Source organism: Dermochelys coriacea, chromosome 10 (genome assembly GCF_009764565.3).
Source record: "Dermochelys coriacea isolate rDerCor1 chromosome 10, rDerCor1.pri.v4, whole genome shotgun sequence".
Lineage (NCBI taxonomy): Eukaryota > Metazoa > Chordata > Testudines > Dermochelyidae > Dermochelys > Dermochelys coriacea.
The window spans coordinates 30,496,841-30,517,295 of NC_050077.1; the positions used below are offsets into that span (position 1 = coordinate 30,496,841).

At 45.6% G+C, this 20,455-nt stretch overlaps 1 protein-coding gene across 12 annotated transcripts in view; it reads right to left on the reverse strand.

Annotated features, from left to right (window-relative positions):
• The window catches only part of UBN1 (ubinuclein 1), a 35,399-nt gene that overhangs the window by 9,423 nt on the left and 5,521 nt on the right, over window positions 1–20,455 (reverse strand). For 9 of the 12 annotated variants that reach the window (XM_038420297.2, XM_043493457.1, XM_043493459.1 and 6 more), the window contains 12 exons: window positions 17,697–17,792; window positions 17,286–17,420; window positions 16,402–16,505; window positions 13,883–14,321; window positions 10,084–10,154; window positions 8,914–9,043; window positions 8,568–8,686; window positions 7,970–8,098; window positions 6,804–6,947; window positions 4,489–4,539; window positions 3,401–3,443; window positions 1,118–2,338 (listed from right to left, as the gene is read on the reverse strand). In XM_038420297.2, coding sequence (XP_038276225.1) covers window positions 1,118–2,338; window positions 3,401–3,443; window positions 4,489–4,539; window positions 6,804–6,947; window positions 7,970–8,098; window positions 8,568–8,686; window positions 8,914–9,043; window positions 10,084–10,154; window positions 13,883–14,321; window positions 16,402–16,505; window positions 17,286–17,420; window positions 17,697–17,792 — 2,682 coding nt within the window. The remainder of the gene's footprint in view (window positions 1–1,117; window positions 2,339–3,400; window positions 3,444–4,488; window positions 4,540–6,803; window positions 6,948–7,969; window positions 8,099–8,567; window positions 8,687–8,913; window positions 9,044–10,083; window positions 10,155–13,882; window positions 14,322–16,401; window positions 16,506–17,285; window positions 17,421–17,696; window positions 17,793–20,455) is intronic. The other 3 variants (XM_038420295.2, XM_043493456.1, XM_038420296.2) reach the window with 1 other exon arrangement.

Sequence of the window (20,455 nt, forward strand, 5' to 3'; positions counted from 1 at the left end):
CAACGTTATTCAGACTTTAAATGCATTAAAAACTCATGTTTTTTTATATATACACACAGGCCGTCTTTAGAAATAGATATCTAAAGTTAGGCTCCTAAGCTCATATTTAGGCTCATCTGGGTGGTGTTTTGAAAAGCAACTGGATGATTTATTAGCACCAGTCCCACTTGACTTTAAACTGCAAACCCTAGTGCAAGACTTATAGCCTGCTTGAAGCATTACAGCTTTCTTGACTTGTACAAGTTTAATCTACTGGAAAGCGGTGATGTTTGCAAATCTAGCATGCACAATTTGCTTATCCATTTTGTGTCTGAGTTGGTTTTGTTCTCACAGTAGGAATCTTAATGAAGGCCTGGACTTCTCTTTTTTGGCACAGACAAGCTTCGGCAGTGTGAAACTAATTAGTAAAAAAAACTTCTATGTAAAACCTGAAAAATCTAAGAGTTAGGAAGTTAATTAAAGAAGTACAAAAGATCAGCTTTGATGATTTAAAACTATAAAATGGGAAGAAAGTAAAGAATCGGCAATATGAAAATGAGAAATTTGATCTCTCTCTTATAATGCTGATTTTTATTTATTTTTTTAAAATCACAATTTTTATCCATCGTGGAAATTCGTCTCGCTGGATTTCAGCGTTTACATCCTATTGAGCCGAATGGGGGAGTGGACACAGACATTTCTTTGAGCTATTGTTTCAGGCTGCCTGCAAATTCAGGCAAATAGCACTGCACAGATTACACTCAAGTCACAGTTCAGAAGGTTTTCTTCATAACCCATAATGGACTAAAAACTTTGGTTCTTTTTAAATAAAAATGAAAGCTTAGATTCTGGAGCACCAAATTTCTGGCAAAGGGTATATTCTGCAGCAAACCCCATGTCCATGGGATCTGAGTACACACTCTCCTGAATCTAAACAGACAGCTTGGGGCAGAACTGTCTTTGTTCAGAGTTTGTACAGCGTCTAGCACAATGGGGTCCATAGATGCTACAGCAACATAAATAAATAACTTCAAGAAACACCTGAAATTCTTTTGAAGCTTTCACTTTAAGGCAGATCTTAGCAAGACATTGCTTGACACAATGACATTAGGTTGGGCTGTCCCAGCAACGTACTTACTGGCACAGAGGTAGACGATGCCGTGCTACTAACCACAGCTGGCTTTATGGAGGAGGTTAGTAACTTGGCTACCCCCTGAGTTCCTCCACCAGAATCTCCATTTGGACCACCAGGTGGCGCTACTAGAGTCAGCTTCTGGGAGACAGGGTTTTTTTTGACCATAGAGCTCGGGGAGGATCGGCTGGAAGCCTGCCCTGGGGAGGGAGTCTGCACACCCGACAGCAAGCCCCCCGAGGAGGAGCTCTGGTGTGCAGACACTGCCGACGTGGAGCTGCTGGAAGAAGCCCCGTGCTTGGAGAGGGAGCTGGAAACGAAGGGAGATTTGTAGGACTGCCCTGAAGAGCTGGTGGAGTGCTTTCCTGCGTAGCTTAGGGAAGCCGTTGAGGAGCCAGGGCTCTTGTGGGAGCTGCTAGAAGCTGGAGTGCTGCCCGCAGATGAGACCGAGGAATGGAAGCCCTGAGCTTTGGTCGATGGCTTGATCGGCTGGAGGAGGGAACGTGGGGGCACAGGGGAGACAGACTTCGGGCTCTGCCGGGGAGCCAGGGACGTGAAGGTTTTCTGCTGCTGGCTGCTCGAGTGAAAGACTTTCACTTGGGCAACTGGCAAGGGGGTGGACGTCTGGGGTCCGTGACTCGTTCGCTGCAGACTGTGGTGCTTCTGTTTGGACTGGTGCACATCGGGGAGGATTTTACTGGGGGACACTTGGCAGGGCAGCTCTTTGTAACCAGAACTCTCTGCCTTTTTGTCTTGAGAGGACTGGCCCAAAGCCAGGGCCTGTTCGGCCAGGAAATTGAGAGGTGATTGTAGAGAGCCAGCAGGGGGTGGGGTAGGAGAAGAGCTGGACTTAGAAAAGTTCCGCTTCTCCTCTGAAGTTGCAAGACTCATGATCTTCTCTGAAGGAGTCTTTGGGGGTCCAGGGAGGGTGAAATCGGGGCTCCCGCAAGCTCGGCTGTTAAGCACAGCCAATTCCTTGGACACGGCTTCCAGGGAGGAGGTTGGGTTACGAATTAAGTCCTCGTCCAGGGATTCATCCATGCTAAAGGCTGCAGGGGTAGTAGTGCTGCTAGATGCTTGGCCAACACTGAGACACAAGAGCTCTCTGGTCTGGGAGCTGATGCCAATGGCCACTCCCTGGGGCTCAGAAGGCAGAGAAACCGGGCCACTTGAGTGGATCAGTGGAACAGAAACTAGCGTCTTCTTATCTGGCTTACTGAAGGATTCCTGCAAGAAAGTCACAAGGAGTGAGATGCCCGGCTACACAGAGTTTACTGGTGAAAATGAATGAAAGTCAGCCTTGCAGGCTGCCTATTCCATTCATTCAGGTGGCAGAAGTTGGGCAAGGCACAGCTCAGGAACTTGCCTTGCCCACAGATCCTGTGAGCAACAACTGAAGCTGTACAGCGCTGCAGCTGGTTGCTTTTTTTTTTTCCCCCCCCACTTGCACAATGTATTCAAATTACTCACATAACCCTGCTGCAAACTACCCACCTGAGTGCCAACCCACGGAACAACCACCCCATGCAGATACCAGACAAAGCTAGAAGGGAACTTTTGCCAGAACAGACTTTCAGTTTCCAGATCCTTTCTGCTCTAAGCTGGGCTGGAAATACCCCATTGAGGAGCCTCTCAAGTGGGGTAAAGAAACTGCTTTTAGAAAATCAACATTTGCCAGACATTACTGCTGGTATCTCCTATTTGAAGTATAGACAGAGGTAACTACTGGCAAGAGATTTGATGATCGCTGGATTTCAGTGGAGACAAGGAATTGAGGAGTCCTGTTAAAATGTAAGACAAGTCTACAGACTTTGGGGGACTACAGACTTGGGGGAAATCTAGATGGATGGTGGAGGCTTTGCCCTGTTTCAGCTAAACAAACATACTCAATTGCTCTCATGTTATGAGCACCACTGAATACTTCACTTCCTCAGAGAAGGGCGTTACGGGGGAAACTTAGCGAGTTTGTATATTTGTGTTCCACGGTGGTTCTAAAGCAACAATCTTTTACACCTGTTCTATTAATGCAGCCTTTGCAGAGCTTGCTATGTCTGCTTCATATACAATCATGTTAGTATCCAAATGCCCTGGAACCAGCTGGAGTTTACCTCCACCTCATACATTCTCACAGACAGCATCTGACCTGTGGAGACCAAGAAGGATCCTCCCTCTCTGGTATAGCAACCTGATATGGGGACAGCTCAATGCACATCATAAGCAACATTGTCCCTCCCCACCCTAAGATAGGTAAGTACAGCCACCTGGAGGCAGGGAGACAACAAAACTCACTTTCACCTTCACTTTTGGAGGAGCCATAACTTTCTTCTTTGCCCTGTTTGGAGAGAGACAAAAGACATATGGGCATATTGAATTTCCCTGGAGAACAAGCCAATTAAGGAGTGCACTGGGGGCGGTTAGCGGGAGCACACCAACTGATCTCCATTGAGATTCACAGGAAGAGAGGCAGCTTCTCAGGTTGCTAAGACTCAAACCACATGAAGTTTGCTATTGCTATAGAAAGTCCTGACTTCCATCCAGGAGCCCAAGGAAGGTGAGGGAGGAGGCAGAAGTGTTGATGGAGCACTGGTCACTGAAAGCAATTGGCCTGCATGTCCTGAACCAGCTATCGAGTCAGTGTTGAACCGAGTACACTGCAATAATACATTCCAGAAGTCACAAAGGAACAGATAACTATAAAAAGAGGCCGGAGAGAGAAACTGCCACAATCGTTTGTGCTCAAGCCAGCTACCTGGGATGCCAGGAGAAATCACGGATCCAGAATCATCCTCAGATAAACTCTGTCATTAAGGTTCCTCTAAGTCATTAGGGCAGGCATCATCTCGGCTGAATTCCACATGGTTCTCCTGGCAAACTGGTATCCCTCCTTCTTGCTTGCAATGAGCCTTAGCTACAATGCTTATCCCAGACCCTTCTTCAGCCAGACAATAAGAAAAAGTCCACATTGTACAAAGACCAATAGAGCAGGGTGCCATCTGCATACTGATGGAACCAAGCACAAGCTGTATCCATGCTCCCTCCAAGGGTATAGCATACAAGTGGCCCTTTCTGTTGAATGACTAAATTCTAGGAAAGCCCAGCCCAGGTTAGAGTTCTTATCTGGGGGAAATCTCAAGGTGAACAAGGTGCAAGCAAATCTATTGTTGGAGGTGAAGTTATATGCAAACAATAGCTACGCTACTTCCCAAAAACGCTCTCCACTCATGCAAAGCCAAGCTGCATCTGGAGAGAGCTGAACAAGCAAGACTGCAGGCCTCACGTAGGGACAAGGAACGAATGGGGAGAACTTTATTTGCTAGCAACCAACAATACAGTACAACAACAATCAAGGAGGAGGGCAAGTGCTGCAAGATACTCACAGGATTGATGTCAGGTGTCCATGCACACGCCTGCTCTCCTTGAACAGAGTCCTGAAAAGGAGAGAGAGCAGTGAGCAGTTCTATCCAGCCCGGCTCACTAGAATGACAAGGATCACAGGAGACAACGGAACTCTACTGTACCATGATGCATGCTGTGGTGAGCCAAACTGCCAGAGGTAGGAAAAGCTGGTAACTTGGCACCCAGTTCTTTTCAGGAAGCCTTTCTCCTTCTGCAACAAAATGTCCCCATTCAAGTCCTTCTCTGGGGTGGGGTGGGGGCTACTCTCTCCACAGGCTCCAAGTCTATTAATTATTAGAACTTCACAGCGAGCCCTATGCTACTGGCTAAAAAAAACTGGCGTGGCAATACCAATACCAACACCAATTCAGCTAACAGAAGGATAACGGCAGCTGCTCCTTTAGATCAGTGGTTCTCAACCAAGGGTATGTGTACACCTGGAGGGTTCACAGAAGTCTTCCAGGGAGTACATCAACTCATCTAGATAGTAGCCTGTTGTAAAACTAGGCTAGATAAAAAATCATTAGCGAAGTCAGTACAAACTAAAATTTCACAGTGACTTGTTTGTACTGCTCTATATACTATACACAATATTTATATTCCCATTGATTTATTTTATAATTATATGCTAAAAATGAGAATGTAACCAATTTTTCAGTAATAGTGGGCTGGGACACTTGTATTTTTATGTCTGATTTTGTAAGCAAGTAGTTTTTAAGTGAGGTGTAATGTGGGGGGTACGCAAGACAAATCAGACTCCTGAAAGGGGTACAGTAGTCAGGAAAGGTTGTGAGCCACTGCTCTAGATGTCTGGGTAAAAAGATTACAAAAATGCAGTCAGGGTTTATGTCTGCTCCTTTGTTATTAAATGTATTTGGTTGTTAAAACTAAAAAAAAAAAACCCAAACAAACGCCAGCTTACTTTCACTAACTGCCGCTCTCTCAGCTCAGACCCTAAAATACACTGGGCATGTACCACCACGTCTCTGAACTCATCCACACAATCTCTACTCTGTCCACATGGAAGCTCCTCTTCAAGATCATCATCATTTGTATTTTCATAGCACTTAGGACCTCCACTGTGCTAGGTGCTGTACAAAACACAGAAGCAAAAGCCAGTCCCTTGCCCAAAAGGGCTTACCATCTAAGTATTTTAAACAGGAGACAATGGGTGGATGCTGACAAACTGGGGAAAACAAGGAAACAAGAGACAATATTGGTTCACATGATAAGCGGAGGTCTCAGCACACCAGCAGCCTAACCAAGTTCTGCCTTCTTGTGTACAGTGAATTGAGTTGTCTTGTATATAAACTGTACATAGTTTGCCTAATCTTCCTATTCCTTTTCCCCTGCCTTCTGTCTGCTTGTTTGCCCTTAGCCTGTGAGCTTTGAAGAACAGAGAATTTTGCTTGAGCATTTGGAAAGCAACCAGGAAAAGCAATTTTTTTTTCATAGTCACTGTCTAGTCAATTTCACGTCTAAGTTCTCCTGCACTCAGTCGCAAATTGCAATGGATACTTTACTCCTAAACTGCACAAAATGCTTGTTTATATATTGACATGTTCACCGTTTTCCATGTTTATTTATTTGGAATTCAGAACACAGCAGTGGAACTATTTCTATTAGTCTCACATAAAAGCTGATGTTTTACAAATCTCAAGTTTTGTGTCCAAATCCAGCAGCGTCCTTCTAAGCTCCGGAATCCTCCTTACCCATTTTCCAATCCCAATGCCCAGCTCACGTTCTCTGATTGGCACATTACAAATGTCCACACATTTGTGAACCTCCTTTCTGTGTACAACTGCAGTACCTAGGCATGCAGGTGTCCAGTTAGACCCATTACTGACCGTTCACACAATGGTTATAAAAAACTGGGACCTACTTTTCCCCTTCAGACCAACTCACTTCAGACAAAGGGATGAAGAATCCCCATATTAGAGGTTTATCACTGCCTTTCTTTTAAGCTACTGAGCAAAACAAGCAAGAGAACAGCCAATAGAAGCACGAAAGTGACTCCACTTCCCACTCATGTGCTGGCTTCCTCACTGGAACGTGTAAGGAGGAAACACAGCCTAGCAATTAAGAGTAAAGAGCTCAGGTTCAATTCCCACTTATGGAACACAGACTCACTGACACACCTTGGGCAAGTCACTTAACCATTCCTGATGCTTCTTCCCTTCTAGTAGATGGGGACACAACTGAGACATGAGACCTCACTCGTGTCTGACATGCTGCAAGATACTCTGAGGTAAGGAACAACAGAGCGCAAAGTATTGACAGCCTCACTCTGACTCACCTGGACTGCATCCAGCCCTTCGGCCAGAGGGGTTTGACCTCTGCGTCTAGAAAGGTCTTCACATAATCCTCCAGAGACTGAGCCTTGTTCTTCTCCAGCTCGTAGCCATCCAGTTTAATCTTCACCACGTGGCAAAGCAGCTCCCTGAGGGATGAGCAGATTCAGACCAGGTTACCCACAACAATTTCCCCCAGAGTGCACTCAATTAATCAGAGTTGAGTGAATATTTTATCAGTCTCCTCACATTAGGATTTGCCATTCTGGGTCAGACTATGAACCAGATAGAGGATCACAAGCCCAGAAGTTCTCAAGTGGTGATTCTTCAGAGAAGAGTGACACCTCCACAGTAATGCACCCAGCCAACTGGGCAGAGTGGGTGAGTAGATACTTCCTAGCTCCCACAACTTAATACCCGAGGCAGAAGATGTGGTTGCCCACTGCCATAACTTCAGCTGTTATTAATGGCCCTGAAATTAAGCCGGTTTGTCTTGATAACCAACTGCAGCAGTTTGTTCTAGAAGGCAACTAGATGCTGTGTGAAGTGAAGTTTCCTTTATGTTCTAAAGGAACCAGCCCTTAATTTAATGTTGTGCCCTTGCTATGAAACAAAGAGACAATGAGGAGTTGATCAGTTTTCTCTTTGCCCTTTATCATTTTCCCCTTCAACCATGCCACCCTACCCATATTCTTCTTTACCAGACTCTAGAATCCCAGCTGCTGCATTCTTACCAGCTCTAGCAGTTTTAATTACCAGCAATCTGGTCATTTTAGAATCTGTAGGACCTCATGTCCTCAGTGTAGCTCCTTCTTTCCCAGAAAGGCTCCCTATTATCAAATATCTTTAACCTCTCATCTAGCCACTATCTTGGCATCTACCCATTGAAGCCCCTTACTGTCTCCTGAAGAGCCAGCACCATGCCTGGAAGTGGGAGCATTTTAGAATACACGCAGAATCTGAGACTAACAAATGTTTCACTGGCCTCCTAAAAGATTGCAACACCAAGCCTCTGAGAAGACTCTGAATGGACTCAGTATTTAGGGTCAGACACACTCAGAAAGCCAGAGATAAAACAAAGTCACACTATGTACTCCCAGCTCCATCAAGCTCAAGGGTCTGGAATGGAACAAATGGAAAAGATTCAGTCAAAGACTCAGTCTGTCCAAACCTGATTTCATCGTTCCACTGAAATTTCTTCCGAGGTCCCATTATCCGCTTCCCTCCCTTCTCTTCATCATCCTCCTCATCAGAGCAAACCCGGTCTCTCTGCTCCTTGTCCTTTTCCTCTTCCAGCATCCTGAGAAGAGAATGGAATCAGTAAACTGTGGAACTCTCTGCCACAGATGTCACAATGTAGAATGATTCAGAAAAGAACTGACATGGTTATGGACAACAAGAACATCTGGAGTTAAAGAAAGCTAACATAAGCTATGGAAGAGAGATTAATTCTCATGCTTCAGATTTTAAAACAATCTTTAACAACTAGAGATTAGGAGGTTTCTCGCACCTTCCTCTGAAGCATCTGGTGCTGCTAAAGCAGGATCCCCTAACCTCTGATACGCTACAGGAATGCTACAGCAAGACCACTGCACAAAGGGCAAGGACACAGCTTGACAACCCTTGTGCCCTTCAGAAATTTTCCATCTAGGCTTAAACACAAACAAAAGACCGAAAAGAAGTGAAAGGCCACAAGAGCAACCTGCAGGTGGAGAGAACCTACTGAGAAGAGATACAGATGGATAATGAGAAGAAAAGGAAAAGCTTACTTAGCAAATTTGGCCTGGGTATGCGCTTGACACTCCTCCTGATATTTAGCCATCTGCTCTGGCATCGCCCGGCCAATGGCTTCCTTTAGCTTCTGGAGAGGCTCCTTCAGACGGCCACCCTGCAGAGGGTGACAGGACACGGTGAGGTGTCACACAGAACTTTCCATTCAAGAGATCCCATAGTTCAGAGACAATAGCAGTGTTGTAACTGTACCACTAGACATGGTGACTACTGTATGCTCAGCAGAGTACAATAGTACCTCATAAAAAGAAGAAAATTCCTGATCTCCAGAGCATGGTCAAAGTGCAAATTAAAGGATATTGTGCTGCTTCTAAGATCACCCACCTGTTCGTAAAGATAAAGCCTGCGGGCACGTTTGACCAGTGTGTCTTTGCTGCAAGGAAGGAAGGAGGCCAGGTGAGCATACACCCCGGATCGGATCTGGCTATTCAGCTCACGGGTCTGTAGCTCTATGCTGAAGAATAGGATAGACAGACAATTGACTGTGACTTCAACATGGTTTCCTCAAAGTAACACAAATATTCTGACATGAAGAAAGTCACATAAAATACTAGGGATGTGGTGAGCTGACTCCAGGAATCACACAGTCTAGGCTTTTCCACTCAGTACATGCCCACCACCATCATAACGGAGCACATAACAAACATATTACAGCCAATATAGATCAAGAGTGTCATTTCTTCCATACTTCCTTCAAGGCAGTCAGAACCATGATGACCAACGAAGCTTTAGGCAATGAAACAAGAAAGATATTCCGCAAGGAGCTTAGTACCCTAGTCAAAACAGATCACAACAGAAATACTGCAGCCTAAACCAGAGATAACATACTTTTTCACCCTTCATCCAAGGATCTCAAAGCACTTTGAGAAAATTACGCTGGATAAGACATGTAGGTATTCTCCCCATTTTACAGATGGGTAAACCTAATATTCAGGGTGGTTAAGGGAATCACTCCAGGTCAGGGAGAAAAATCAATGGCATAGCCAGAAATTGAACCCAGCAGCTCCAGCTCTTAGTCTCCTCTTCTAACCAGGGGATACTCCCTATACCGTTCTGGATTGGATGGCAAGGAATATGATGACTAAGAGCCCTCATGGAAAAAGGCTATTGTAATTAGAAGAGGCCACTTTATTTCCAGTTATAGATTTGATTCAATTGACCAACCACAGCACATTTCAACAGTTTATCTTAAACACCAGCTGGAGATGGAAACGGGATGACTGGACGCACCTCTTAATTCTCCCCAACCCCGACCCCAAATATTTGGTATACTCCAATTTAAGGCCAATTATGGAGTACATCAGGGTTAGTCCCAACACACCTAGGAGGAGCTTACACAGGGCAGCTCCCCACCCATGGCCCTCAACCCTAGAGCCAGGAGATCTTCTCCCCCTAGATTTACCCTTGGAGTATGTTCTATGAAACTTTCTCCCTTCCCCAGAGTTGTGTCCCCTTCCTCTACATTAATGGCAGGTAAGAGATGAGGATACTTACTCCAGTATGATGTTATTGATATCCTGGGTGAAGAACCTCTGTTTGCCTTCTCCTTCTGCAGCTCTGGCAGCCTGGTTCATAGTAGACAATATGAGCTGTTAGCTCACAGACAGATACAAAGAGGCACAAGTAATCAAATGTTTTTCAAAGCAGCCTCAGGGATACTGTAATAAAACTCTATTAGCAACTTTATTCCAGGGAGACTCTACATCGGTTACATCCCAAGACTCCAAGTGGAAGCAACACCTACTTTGCATGACATGCACTTCCATGAATGAACTCGAATCGTGTCCCACTTGTCAGGAACTGGAAGGCCTGCCCCAAAACCCCAGCTAATCAGCTAGCTGCGCTAGGGCCTCTCTAGCTGAAGCTTCACCATTAACTCTACACGGGGGATGCAATCACTAGCTTCACATGGCTGAGGCTGAGTTTTGCTCTATTTCACTGGAATATACTCCAAGTAAAGCATACCAATGCAAGATATGCTCTGCTTTCCCCCAAGTTGCCCTGGGCCTCTCTGCTTTAGGAACGGGGTGTTCTCACCCCCTTGCTCTGACCTGCATATACTGCACTGCCTGCTGTCACCTCTACAACGAGAGCATGTGGCTCTCCTGAGAGGTGCTCCAGAGTAGAATACCAGTGTGCTGGGCCAGCATTCAAAGGAACAGCTGAAAAAAAAAAAAAAAACACTACTCCAGTCCAGCCCTGCATTTCTGGGCCACCCAGCCACTGCCTTCATTTGAACGGATGCAGGGGAAAATGTCTGCCAATGCACATGGGCCTTCCAGCAGGGGAGGATTATAGAAACTGAAGAGAAATGGAACAAGTACTGCTCATTAATAAACCCAGCTGGAAGCACCAGGGTACAAGAGGAGACACGCTGTGAATAAACAGCATCCACCAGCATTGAAAGCAATGCAAGCCTGTACAATGCTTGCCTTCCTTTTGTATATACCTAATAATGTCAACAGAAAGATGTAGGGATAGAGGAGTCCCTCCCCACTGTCAAGCCTCAGTGAGATGCAGTGTGAATTCATAGATGTGGGGCTGGAGGAAGGGCAAGATGGCTGGACTGTAAATATGATCCCATCAAGCCAGAAGCAGACCATATAAGGAGTCCTGCCCTCTGTTCATCCCCTCTATGCCCTCACTTCTCAAGGCTGTCCCCCTCCCAACCCTGCCCCAGAAAACACTCCAGCTCAATAGCCAATGATAGTTCTCACTTCAATGCACCTGTGAAATTGAGAGAACCACTCTCCCTCCCCTGTAGCCAAGCAGATGACTCCTGAGCAACTAGCACACCTGGTATGTTTCAACAGCAGCCTTCCCCTGGGAACAAGGAGCAGCTCCTTGCACCTCAGCACAAGACGGCTCCAGGGCACAATGTTTTATTTCATGCTGCAGCAGTCAGACCCGTGCTTGCAATTCGGGTAGCATATGCAGCATGAGACAAGGACTGCCTCTGGGAAGCAGAGGGGCCGCTTACTTAACTCTAATTTGGTTTCTCCTAGTCCCTACTAGGTCATTCTGAACACTAGGAAATAGGACTTCCTAGCAAAAGACAGAGGACCAACCAAATGTGCTAGGTCAACACATACAAAAGGGTCAGTTCCAGCCAAGGAATCCTGTACAGGAAGTTTCCCAAGTAACAAGAATTGCACACAAAAACCCACCTAAAAAAATCAGAGCAATAAGAATGTGGAACAATGGTAAAAATAACTCAAACAACTGGAGGAGGGATAGCAAGAAATTATAAGTTGTGGCTGAGGTCGCCTAGTACCATTTCTGTACTGGTGAGTGGAAGTATACAAGAAAGCAAGGGCTGGGATTAACCAGGAATTACACACACTGAGTTAGCCAGTCCTAGCAAGGGGAGATGGCTTTGAAATCCCTTATGCTGATGCTTCAAGCTCCAGGCTGGTAAGGGATGAATGAGTAAGGAGAGGTCCTACATTCCTAAAGTGATCCCCATCTCTGATAGCAGCAGCAGGCAGATGGCCAACAGACACCACCACACAGATAGACGAAAAACAAAAATTCTTTTCTAAAAAAGAGAAGCAGCACTATAAAAATTCTACCAGGGAGGAGAGGGTTAAAACCAAAAACTCAAAAGGAGAGAAAAGAAGAGAAGAATGTGTGAAAGCTTCATTTAGACAGAGGGATGCTCCCAGTTGCTGATATGGGCAGACAACTGGCCTTTTTTAGGGTGTGTGCATCCAGAAGTGTGGCCTTTGTCCACCTTTACCTGCTAACAGGGTCTGTTCTCCAGAGTCCAGACTGACCAAGGGGGCTTAGGAAACACAAGTTTGAAAATGCAACTGTTTCTTGCCCCCCAGAAACATAACCCAGCAGTGATCCTGCTTTTCTACTACACTGTGAAATGTTCCCCCATAACCACACAGTAACTGGCCATCACACTAACTTGCAGCAGTGTAATAATTAACTCTGTGTCAAGGGAGCCACTGTATTACTCACCACTAGATAACATACACTCTCCAGCGACATCTGTTCCAGTTATCCATTAACAGCAAAAGTAACAAATGGCTACCTCCATGAAAAGTTCCATGTCATTTTATCACCCACATTTTGCTGTGGCAACACCTTGCCGAACTTTCTATCCTGTGATGCCTCAGTGCTGACAGCTCACCACCACTACAAAGAGTTCAGATTTCAAAGAGGGACGTGATAATGAAGAGGAACTACCTCAACAGACATGTAAGAGCACATGCTCTAACATGGTGACTGTCCCACTGTTCTACATTAGGGTAAGAGCAGAGGTTAGGACCTGAAGTCTAAATTTAAATGTTAGTAGCAGGACAGAAAATGTCACCATGACATGTCCATAAACAAATGACACGACAGCTCTTACATAAGCTGAAATACCAAATGGTTTTTAAAATGCAATTCCCTAAAGTATCCTCAAGAGCTCAATGTTTACTGCCTCTCAAAATCTCCATATCAGTCTTCTAGAAGTACTCTCTCCCTTCTCCCACAATGGTCAGTGCCACACAGGTGGGATCTGAAAGTCAAACTGGGTTCTTTCTTTCCATCTCAGACCTCTCTGCCACTTAGAGAGACCCGGCAGAAGTGTGAAGATATAGTTAAGCCTTAACTGAGGCATCCACCTCTGTGCATCTCAAGGTGAAGATTCTGTAACTGGAGCTGAGTTAACAATGCTAATGAATCCTTATTCCTGGATATATGGGCTCTACAATGTTACAAGATGTCAAGAGAAGCTAAAACTTATTGCTGGCATCTGCTTGCTTTAGTGTACAGGAAGCTGAATGTAGCACCACTTCAGAGTCATATTTCTCACCACCACTGGATTTAAAGGATATTATCCTGTAACTTGGCTTCCAGCTTCACTGCCTATTATAAGCCCACTCAGCTTAAGTCAGCCATGGAAATTAGAGATAGAACTGACTTATTAGATCGCCAAGTCCCTATCTCTCCAAAACAAGGATAAAGGTTATGCTTACCAACTACTGAACACAGTACGCTTGAGCTAAGCAGCATTTTAATACCATCTCAAAAGCACTGAGAGCAGAAGTAGTGCAGCAAAAGCTGGGGTGACCCCTAGCTGGACTACACCTGGCTCTACACACAGTCCCTCACTTCCATAAGAAGGGGGAATTATGTGAAGTGAAGCCAATCCTATGTCAGACAGAGGCCCACCAGCTGGTGGAGCTGCAGACCCACCTGTGTATGAAACAGAAGAGGCTTGTCCTCCTCCATCAGCTGCACAATCCATCCACCCCCTACTGGGCAGTAGACCCCATGCCTAATCTAGCTGCAATACCTGAGTCAGCTCTTTGATGCGTTTCTCCAATATGGCTGGTACTCCATCTGGGAGGGAGGGTGGCTGTTTGAACTCCTGTTCCAAGCCCATCCCAAGAGGGTCACTCCCATCTTCCATGTCATGAAAAGGACTCCCTTCTGGAGATTCATTGAAGAGATGCTCCAGGTCTAAATCAGTCAGGGAGTCCATGGCAGTGGCTGCCTGAAGCAAGTCACTGTCACTGGCATGACCAAAGAGAGATAGCAAAGGATCGGACATAGTCTCCACTTCCCGCGGGGCCGGAGCTTCTGCTGGTGAGGGTGTGACTATCTTCTGCTCCTCATCTCTCTTCTTCTGAGCTTCCTTCTCCTTCTGGAATTTCTTCAGCATCTCTTTGACACTCAAAGCACCAGAATATTTCTTCTTCTTCTTCTCCTTATTGGCATTCAGTGCTGTGAAGCTGTAAGTAAGGGAAAAACAAGAACATCCTTATGACAATAAACCCCATAAAGGGAAGGGAATATCGCAAGAAGAGGGGAGGAGACAGGAAATACCTTTGTACTAGCTCAGAGCATCAACCTTGCATGCTGATTCCCAGGTGAAACTTACCCAGGACCTACTCTGCCCTACCCCTAGTTCCCCCAGAACATGGAGCTACTGCCTCTAGAGGCCACTGCTGGGAATTTAGCACTGTGTTACTGAAAATGTATAACTTTGTACAGACCCAAGTGCTGATAGTAACTCAGGGATATTCCTGTTCAACATACTATTTTTTTTAGATTTACCTGACTATTACATGTTTTCCCTTCTAGTTCTAGCACATAAGTTCACCTCCCATTTTACAATCCACTAGATCTCTTGCACATACTTTTCTGATCATTTTTATGTCAGACTTCATGAATATGTTTCCCATGGAACACTAGTTAAGTGAGGAGTGAAAATGTTTAACATGACTACCCTCAAACATGTTACTATATCACAGAGGAAACAGCTGACAGACCATGGGAAATGACGGATGGTCCAATGCACACCAGCCATCTTCAGCAAGGAAAAGCTTAGAATGCCCATTACAACACTGCTCTAAGCTCTCCACTTGCTCCCCATTTGATTCCATCACCACTCTGAGGTCTTGGCCGTAATGTTAAGATTCTTCAGGCGCTACAGTGTAGCTCTCTTGGAGCCTACCTCCCCATGTATGGCCCACTCACCATAAGCATTCCAGGTGAAACTCTTGTGAGCTGTGTCTTAGAGATGTAGGGAGGGCAGAAGATTCTTGGTGCAGGGCAGATGTGGAATTCTTTATACCAATGATAGGGCCTAATGCTATGCAAGACCTATCTCATGCACAAGTCCTCTCTTGGTGATGGGACCTGGTATGGTGGAGCTTAAATCTCCTGCTCCATCAAGGTATGCTTTTAATTAATCAGGGGCATGCAGCCCAGATAGCACAGCAACAAATGCACTAGAAGTGCACAAATAGAAACCAAAACCATTAGCACTAAAGACTGAAATATGAGAAGAGTTGATCTGAAAGAAGCCTTTTGAACATTTCCCTTCTAGTAGCACCACCACATCCAATTCCCTTTTTTGATTGACTTTCAAGGTTCCAAGCACTCAACATGACAGGTCAGACAGCTTTTGAGAGAGAGACAGGACTGGAACAATAATATGTTGCCAGAAATGAAACAGCACAAAAGAAAAGAAAACACAGAAAAATAATTAAAGCAAGGGGGAAGAGACCAAAGGGAAAGAGCATCAAGCCAGCTGTAGAGAGGGGAGGGGTGAATGGGGGAAGAGAATAAGGGAAAGAGCCTGCAAGGCAAAGGAAGCAGATACAGAAATCAAAGCAAGTAAAAACTGCAGCTGTTAGGAAGCATTAGAACACTTATAGTGACAAAAGGAACTGGTTACATTTGTAGCCCAACAATGACAAGCCAGTTTCAAAGGAGAGAGACTAAAGAGAGAGCAAGCACTCAAAACCAGAAATGCCTTGCGCAAGGGGTCAAACATCTGCCTAGGGGTGGCATCAACACACTGCTTTGCATTTCAGTTCTGATCACTTGCCCCAGCTTTCTAACACCTAACACTTCATGCTCCTTCCCATCCTTCCCTCCCTTGCTCTCCCCATTTCAATAATCATTATCCTCCTTTCACTCCCTCTTCTACACTCACCCCCTCATGCCATTCCCCCTCATCCATCCCTGTGCCCGTCACAAATAGAGAGAACACAACTAATGAAAAGAAATGCAGCTAATAAGCCAGGTGCCCCTCACTGCCCCAACCCCTTTGCTTGGATGCTGGGCCCTTTCTCCCTAAACCTGCATCTGGCTTTTTGCCCACCTGGACTGTAAATTCTTTGGGGCAGAGAAGCATCTTCCTAGGAGCTTATCCAGTCCCCACCACGACAGGCTTGTGCCTTGACTAGAGCTTTTGGGCACTACTGCAGTACAGATAAATGCAATCTGGCCTCAGAAAGGCAGGGAGTAGACTGACACCCCAGAACTTCCATCACCCCCTGAATACATAGGGCTCCTTCTCACCCGGCTTTGGGGAACTTGGATTTTTTCGACTTCTTTTCCTTGTCGTAGGAGTCGTCTTTCTTCTTCTTCTTCATCTTTTCACCTCCTTCTTTCAACTTTCGCTTCTGGGGATTAAACAGAAGCCAGAGTCAGAGAGGGTGGGCTGCACAATGGTGACCTCTTGTCCCTGGGAGGCCCTTCTAAGCCCTACTTCCAATCCGCCACTAACAGCCTTTGAATGTCTCAAGTCAACCCCCGCTGGATACTAACCCATACCAAGTACACATAGCACAGCATATAGCTACAGCACAGCTAGCTACAGCTAGCACACTATCTTCAGCTCTTCTGGGATCCCTCTAGCTAAGCCCAGCACCACATGAACAAAGACAACTGAATTTCCCACCTCCCTTTTATTCAGGTCAGTTTAGTGCTGGTGAAATGTGCCTGTTTGATAGCCCTGGAGGTTTAAACCCTTCAAACAGCAGGTACCACAGGGCAGTATAGCAAGCTTCCCCAGCAGAGCCCTCCCTTCCCAACATATCTCAGCACCAATGTGAAGGGTTCATCCCTGGGGCAAGAGAGGAGGATATTTCCACTCAGGCCTGAGCTTCCCTGCTAAGATTCACCAACTCCTAAGGGTGATAATTGTGGTGCCATTTCTCTTCTTGTGGGAGACCACCCACTCGTTCTACACAAAGACAGCTTTATCTGGGTTACTGCCAAACAGGATAGGATTTGAACCAGTGATCTGGGGCTAAAAGCTCCTAATATCTCCATAACCAAGCCCCCCAAACCAGCCAGAAACCCAACCCAACGTTACAAAAAATTATTTCTCTGGCAGCAAATCCAACCTATCCACTAAAATTTAATGACAGAAAATACTCCCTAATTGCAGAATCTCTGACCTTGGGAGATTTCTTTTTTTTCTCTTTGATAAAGTCATCCTCCGATTCAGATGCCTGTCGGAACTGCAGCGTTCCCGAGTTGATGTAAAACCCTCCATACTTTGTAGTTAGAGAAGCTGGAACAAGTTCGTCATACTGGGAACAAAAGAAAGAGTCATCTATTAGTGGTGTAAGTTATTTTGTTCCCATGTTAGATAGTAGCGGGACTGCATGCTCCCACTCCCCACTAACAAGTCTCCTTGTGGGACAGCGAGTCTGAGAACTAGCTATTCTCCCACCCTGCAGATGCCCCTGGAGTTGTCATTGCACTGTCCCAGCATGCTCCTTCCCTGCACTGCACTAACACTCTCCCACATGCCCACCTGCAGCCCTAGAAGCAGTTGAATTTATAGCCCTTCATTCATTACTCACCGCTTCAGAATTATCAATGAAGGAATCAGATTCGTCGTACCCATACCCCATATCAATCAAGTCCTGCATACGGTCCTTCCTGCGTTTCTTGCCACCCTGAAACGATAGAGATAGATGACATCCCCCTCTCTCCTCAGTCTATTGCAGGGACCAGTCCTAACACAGGAGGCTGGCACTTCTTCCCAGCCTAGACTAAGGTAGCACTCCTTCTTTTCACTCTTCACATCGTCAGGAAGGGACCTGGCTGGGTGAGCATTGGGGCTGGATCCCAGGCTTCTCACACGAGTACAGACCTCCTCCAACAGGAAGGGGCACTACTCTCTAATCATGTAACCAGAGTAACATTGAGTTGAATTTATTTCTCCTCCATTAGCACGAGCGAAACAGCAGTACAAGAAAGGCAGACAGAGACCTTAGTACCAGTCTTTAAAAAGGCACTCAACACCTACAAGCCCAACCCAAAGTGATAAAAACCCTGTGCTTCCTCCCTAGGCCATGCCACTAAAGCCACCCCCTTAGAACAGATTAACCACTGGAACAAGTTACCAAAGAAGATGATGGGATTTTCCACCACATCATGTCTTCAAACCAAGATTAGGTGTCTTTCTAAAAGATCTGCTCTAGTTCAATCAGGAGTTAGAGGGTCTGACACAGGAATTCCAGAGTGAAATTCTCCAGCCTTTTTATGCAGGTCAGCCTGGATAATCAGTTTTCAAACTGTGGGGCACGCCCCAGGAGGTTATTGGGGAGCGGAGGGGGGCAGTGCAAGGACTTGACTGGTTAGGAACTTTTCTTGTTTCTTCAGAGTATTGTTGATAAAAGCAAGAATTCCTCTCACAAGCTGAGTCACCAGCTGCCGCTCTCACTACCATGCAGGAAGATGAAAAAGGGAGGGAGGAGCAGCAAGGGCGCATGATCTCTACCTTGGCAGGAGGGTCCCTATTCCAGCTCACTTGCCTCTCCAGAGGCTGATGTGCAGGCGTTCCCTTTGGAGGTAGTTCCTCCCTGCCCAGACAGGCTCTTGTGTATGCATGCTGGGGATTGCAACAGGGCCAGAGGACCCTGTAGCCTGTGAGTGATTCTGCGGGGGTCCCGGGGTAGGGGCACAGCACAGCTGTCTGTGTCCTGCTCAGATGCTTACAGGCTGGGGAGCAGTGGGGCACCCCAGCCAGGATGGGCTCCCAAAGCCCAGGCATCTGTGGAAATACCATTTCTTAGGACACAAGACATGAATCTCCTGGGGGTGGAGGGAGCACGCAGCAAAAAACATTTGGGAACCTCCAGCCTAGATGATCATTATGATCCATTCTGGCCTTAAGATCTATGAATATCTGTGTAATGTTTATCGTGCAATGTATTTAATTTAACATATTGTCCGTTCAATTTCTAATAAAAAAATACAATTTGACACTAGGGCTGGTGGAACAGCAGAAAACAATATTTACCAGTATAATACCAGTATTAATCAAATACATTCTTTGAAGGGTATTTGATCAACTACAGAGCTCATCAGATACAGCAAAAATTATTAACTGAATACATTATTCACTTTATACTCAATTACATTTGTTGAGTGATGTTTGCCAGGTACTATCTGTGACAGACTGACAGTATCTTGGACAAACCTCAATTAAGTAAGTTAAACTTTACTGAATTAAGTTTAACATCTTTGGAATACATTGTATTAGAAATTAAAATGTTTATGTATTATTAAGAGATTATATGGAACTGCTTTAACAAACAAAATTAATGCAATTTCTGGAAGGTACTAGGTACTTCAAAGGTCTTTTTGGAAAGTGTGAAATGGATTTCCTAGGAAGCCCGCTGGGGTGAGGGGAATGTAAATTCTCCCCTCCAAGCCAACTTTTTGAAGATATCTACTGAGAGATAAACGCATTGGAAACTCCAGATCAAAGACCCCTGAACTGTATAAAGGATGAACCGAACATGCTATGAACATGTTTGTTCTGACCTGAAGTTGTGATGAACTGGTCACCACAAGGAATCCCCCTTGAACGAGGTTTGAAGGACGGTTGGTGCCAGAAGCCATGTTAGGGCTGGGGTTAATTCTGTTGGCTTATCAGCACACAGGCAGGCTCTTTTATTGCTTTTAATATGCTTTCTCTGTAATGCTTTTTATCTTACGACCAAAGTAGGCTTGCATAGGAAGTGCTGTGTGATACCTTGTAACTAGCAATTACACCCGTTAACTGTCTCTGAAAAGAAAGCAAACCGGTGTCCCTGGGCAACCTGTCAGTTCAGGGAAACACAGTGGAGGCAGAGAAATGTGCAGCCTGGACATACCCCAGTCAGAAGGGAGAAGGACACGGGACTCCTCCAAAAAATGGTTGGGATGCTGGAAGCCAAGAGTGGGTGCCCTTGCTGGACCACTGAGGGGAAATATAAGTGCAGTTGCCCTGAACTATGACACTATCTGGCCAACCCTACTTACCGGCAGCCCTTGCTTTTGTTAAACCTTCTTTTCTTATGACAGATCATGCCGTACGTTTTCTTGTGTGGTCTTCAGTGTCTCTCTACCTTCTCCCGCTTCCCTATCAGTTTTTCTTCCCTCTCTTCCATCCCGTGTTATTGTGGTGTCTACCTTCTCTCTCCAGGGCTGGCAATTTCCCAGGAAAAACTACTTTAGGACAGGGAGCTGGTAAATACTGGGCTTAAACCCAGTTTAAACCAGGAAACTGGGGAAAATAAATGCATCGGTGTTCAGCAAGCATAGAATGAATCTTTTCAAGCGTTGGATA